This window comes from Sinocyclocheilus rhinocerous, unplaced genomic scaffold (assembly GCF_001515625.1).
Source record: "Sinocyclocheilus rhinocerous isolate Xijiao unplaced genomic scaffold, SAMN03320098_v1.1 scaffold2869, whole genome shotgun sequence".
NCBI lineage: Eukaryota > Metazoa > Chordata > Actinopteri > Cypriniformes > Cyprinidae > Sinocyclocheilus > Sinocyclocheilus rhinocerous.
Window position 1 is genome coordinate 5588 of NW_015625077.1, and position 5296 is coordinate 10883.

Sequence of the window (5296 nt, forward strand, 5' to 3'; positions counted from 1 at the left end):
AATTCCCTCAGGGAATGTGTATGGTTAATGTAAGTTTATCTGCGGTTGATTCAGAGTTCAGTATAAAGGTGGGCTTAGGTGATTCTTGTGCGCACTGTTAGCAAGAGTGAGCTATAATGTGTGTTCATTCATCTGTAAATGCTGGCATCATATCATTTTGGAAATCCGTCCGTGTGTACAATGAAGTTTTAAAGTGGTGTATAGTTTGGTTCAAGCAGTGAAGTCTACAGAGAAAGGATGGCATTTCAGAGTGTGTATGTGTGTTTGACATTGTTGCTCAACACTTTGATCTCTTCACAGCTCCTTCAGAACTGTCGACTCATCCGCAGCACCTCAGATCTGCCTGTGCTGATCAAAGAAGGAGACATCATGATCGGTGCCCTCTTCTCTCTGCACGACACTGTACTGGAATTTCCCTCATCTTTTACTGCCGAGCCACATCCAACGCAGTGCTCAGGGTCAGTATGTCAATAGAGTCGTATCACAAAATATTAAAATGCTGCGTTTATGATTGAAACTTTGAAATGTTATGGTGTTTTTTTTTGCTTCTGCTTCTTAATGAAATTTTAGACTGTCATTCTCTCTCTTAGTTAAATGCATTGCTAAGCACTTTGAACAGTACCTAACCCTAACCATTTTCTGCAGAAATGTTTTGAACATTAAAACAAATATATTTTGTGATTATTTCATTTACTTTGTCCCGAAAAGGTTTAATTTCCGAACATTTAGATGGATGCAGACCATGATTTTTGCCATAGAGGAGATCAACAGAGATAGACAACTACTAGCCAACTTAACTATGGGTTATACGATTTATGATTCATGCAGTACCCATTTCCATGCCCTCCGCACAGCCTTGGCCCTGATGAATGGGAATAAAGAAGGCACAGGCATTTCAGAGTGCCGAGGCAGGGTGCCTGTTGTCATTGGAGATGGAGGATCGACATTATCCCTAGTGGCTGCACGGTTTCTGGGTGTTTTTCATGTTCCACAGGTGAGTTGTGAATTTGTAATGCACCTGTGGAGGTGCATTCATGTTTTTGAGTCACATACGCTATGCTCTCTCCTCTCTTTCCCTCTCCCTAGGTAAGCTATTTCTCCAGCTGTGCGTGTCTCAGTAATAAATTAGAGTTTCCTGCATTTCTAAGGACTATGCCTAGCGACTTTTTCCAAGTGGATGCTCTTGCACAACTGGTGCGACACTTTGGTTGGAGCTGGGTAGGCACATTCGCAGGGGATGATGCTTATGGCCGTGGTGGTGCTCAAATTTTTAATGATGAGGTGACCAAACTAGGTGCATGTATTGCTTTTTATGAAATTATCCCAAAAAACCATGAGCAAACAGAGATTTCCAGGATTGTACAGAGGATCCGTGAATCAGGAACAAGTGTGGTGCTGGTTTTTGCTTTAGAGCAAGATGCAAGAGCTCTCTTCTTGGAGGCCCTTCGCCAAAATCTCACTGATATTCAATGGTTGGCCAGCGAGGCCTGGATAACAGCAGCTGTCCTCTCCACTCCTGAATTTCATTCCATCCTGCAGGGCTCTATGGGCTATGCCATCCGCAGGGCTGATATCCCTGGCCTGGAGCCTTTCCTGCAACGGCTACATCCCTCCAAATATCCACAGGACCCATTTGTTATGCAGTTCTGGGAGGAGATGTTTAAGTGTTCTCTAGGTACAAGCAATAAGGGCTCCTCTTATAGACCCCCCTGTAATGGCTCGGAAATACTGGCCAAAACAGGTAACATCTACTCAGATGTATCTCAGCTCAGAATCTCCTATAATGTTTATAAGGCAGTGTACGCCATTGCTCATGCTCTGGATTCAATGCTTCGCTGTGAACCAGGCAAAGGGCCTTTCCCTGGGGGATTGTGCCCCAACACCAGCAGCGTACAGCCATGGCAGGTAAAATTCAGTTTATCCCTTCATTTCACCTTTATATCTGTAAGCTTTGTGACTTAAAATCAATGTTCTCTAGATTAGATAATAAAATAAATGTTACCACTGTTCCCATATAATGTTTTATTTTTATTTTTCTCCTTTTCACTTTCTGTGTCTCATCCAATCACTCATACACATGAAGCTCCTGAATTATTTAAAGCATGTCCACTTTACTAATGACTTTGGTGAGGAGACTAAGTTTGATGCCAATGGAGATCCTGTGGCCATGTATGATCTCATTAACTGGCAGCTCAGTGGCAACGGGGAGGTGTGGTATGCCACTGTGGGAAGATTTGATGAAACGATGCAACCCAAACTAGTGATTGAAGAGAAAAACATAATCTGGAATGGAAACCAGAAACAAGTACTGCTCCAGTATAATATCATTATTTATCTGTGAGAGGTTTCGGTATTCAATGTGGATATTTGTATCTATTTTCTCCCTGTAGCTCTTGTGTTTGCACATAAATTTATGATGTATATCTCTGTAGTTGGTCTTCTCTCTGAATTGCAGGTCCCTATGTCTGTCTGCAGCAACAGCTGTCCTCCAGGCACTAGAAAGGCCACCAGGCCAAACTTTCCTCTCTGCTGCTTTGACTGCATTGTCTGTGCAGCTGGGGAGGTTAACAATCAGACAGGTGTGTCCTAAATCACCTCTGTCCTGCTGATGTTTATGTGTATAACAAAATTCTAATTTTGAAGGATTGATTTAGATAAGTTTAAAATCTGTTTTGCTACTGTGCACAATACATCTTTATAGTGGAGGACAGCTTTTGTGTTCTTAACAAAAAATATATATATAATCTTATGCTTTATTTCAGATGCCTTAGAGTGTGAAAAGTGCCTGCCTGAGTTCTGGTCCAATACTAGACGAGACACCTGTGTCCCCAAGCTGGTGGATTTCCTTTCCTACAGCGATACTATGGGCATCACTTTACTGGCTGTGGCTCTGCTGGGATCCTGTTTCACACTCGCAGTTGCTTTGATATTTACCCTTAAACGGCACACACCCTTAGTCAGAGCTAACAACTCCGAGCTCAGTTTCCTAATTCTTAGTTCACTGTGGCTTTGTTTTCTGTGTGCACTAGCTTTTATTGGGCAGCCCACATCCTGGTCTTGCGGGCTTCGCCACACTGCATTTGGCATTGCATTCTCTCTCTGTCTGTCTTGCATCCTGGGGAAGACTATGGTTGTACTCATGGCTTTCAGAGCCACTCTACCTGGCAGTAATGTAATGAAATGGTTCGGCCCTCTACAACAGCGTGGCATTATCTTCTTGTGCACAGCTGTGCAAGTGGTGATTTGCTGCACATGGCTGAGTGTGGCACCTCCTGTCCCACGTAATCTCATGACTCGTGAAACTGCGCGGATTATTCTTTTATGTGATGTGGGCTCTCCGCTGGCCTTCTCCCTGGTGCTGGGATACATTGGCTTGCTTGCAGCTGTCTGCTTCATGCTGGCCTTCTTTGCTCGAAAGCTCCCAGATAATTTCAATGAGGCTAAATTTATTACTTTCAGCATGCTAATTTTCTGTGCTGTGTGGATTGCGTTTGTGCCAGCGTACGTCAGTTCACCAGGAAAGTACACAGTGGCTGTGGAGATTTTTGCCATTCTTGCCTCCAGTTATGGCCTGTTGCTGTGTATCTTCACTCCAAAGTGTTACATTATTCTGCTTAAACCTGAGAAAAATACAAAGAGATATTTGATGTCCAAATCCAACTCAGAAAGAAAATATTGAAATGCTAATTGACTCAACCGAAAATGAATAATTTTCACTGTTTATATTACAGTATTTTTTTTCTTGATTTCCAACTGACCCCCTCAATAAACTGTTTTGAGATTGCTTTTTGTACTTTTATAACTGCATCAACATAAATAGATGAATGGATAAATAAATAAATAAATAAACACAAATAAATAAATAAAAATAGTTTTGTCCTGCAAATTTGAAAGAATATGAATCCCCAGCATTCACATAAAACGTGATTGAGACAGCATTAATATTTGGAGCAAAGGTCAAATTCTTTCCAACCTTTTAGTTGTAAGACCTCATCCTCTCTTTTCTCTGTCAGTGCTTATTCTATACTGTGATGAAATGAAAGAGGACTGTTTTATGTCCCCTGAGCATAAAAATCCCATGTGTCATAATTAAAAAGAAAAAGCATGTAAGTTAAACATGTAAACATCCATCCTCTTTCACTCATTGAACACTGCAATAACAACTACACATTTATTTATTTTTTCTCACTTCAACCACACAGTTCATATCATATCTGCCTCTTCATCAGGGGAGGAATAAACACTCTATTCTCTAAAGACAGATAATGTGACAACACTGGAAATGTAATGAATGTTACTGGGTCATTCTCAGGAAGCGACTATTATTATTATTATTGTTGTTATTATTATTTTTGAAAAGGATACTGTTGAAATTGTAAGGAAACAGGGGAATGTGGCCTGTCCCATAGTCAAAGTAGCTGTCAACAAAAATCCAATAATCGTCAGTACTGTAAACTTCATAAGTTCACTAAAAGAATATTTCCTAAAATACAATTAAACTCCACTTTATAATTTTAAGTTGCTGAAACATAGCTGTATTGATTAAAACAATTTAATTTAATAACATTAACTCTTCTCTTTTATAGCTATGTTAGTTTGCTAGCTAAGAGCCTGAATCACATTCAAAAAGAGACTATCACTGCATCAACATGTGGTTTTACTATATTTAAGCAAAGCAGTATGGAGAGTATAGCTTTGGCTCATCCTGGACTTAACCACAGGCTCTACTCTTCAGCACAAATGGTAACACCCAAAAATTCATACATAACAGAATTCCTTTTAAATCCCAATATAAAAATAAACAGATCTCACCTTATATTAATATTGTTCAAAAACACATAAAATAACATTTAATTATTCGCCAGTTGGCAGTGTTGGGCAAGCTACTTAAAATGTAGTGAGCTAAGCTAACAGTTACTCTTCATTAAATTAAAGCGATAGTTTTAAAGATAGTAGGTGACTTTGTTTCTTCAGTAGAACACAAACGATTTTTAACACAGACCGTTGCAGTCTGTCAGTCTTATAATGGAGGTGAATGGGAATCACGGCTTTGAGAGTAAAAAAAAAACATACACAGACAAAACCAAATTTAACCCTGCGGCTCGTGACGATACATTGATGTGTAAAGACACAAAACGATCGGTCTGTGCAAGAAACTGAACAGTATTTATATATATATTTTTTTTACCTCTGATGCACTGCAATGTCCGACCTGTCCTGAGCGCGTTCGCGTCTTCTTCAGCCGGCGTGTGACGCGTCTTCTTCTTCTTCTTGTTTTACGGCAGATCGCAGACTT

At 40.2% G+C, this 5296-nt stretch overlaps 1 protein-coding gene across 1 annotated transcript; it reads left to right on the forward strand.

The window, feature by feature from the left end:
* The first annotated feature begins 237 nt into the window (after positions 1 to 237).
* LOC107749544 (extracellular calcium-sensing receptor-like) lies at positions 238 to 3679 on the forward strand. Its single transcript, XM_016564729.1, has 6 exons — positions 238 to 458; positions 709 to 994; positions 1087 to 1905; positions 2084 to 2305; positions 2456 to 2579; positions 2763 to 3679. Exons 1-6 carry the CDS (start codon positions 238 to 240, stop codon positions 3677 to 3679), a joined length of 2589 nt encoding a protein of 862 aa, XP_016420215.1.
* Positions 3680 to 5296: the final 1617 nt, after the last annotated feature.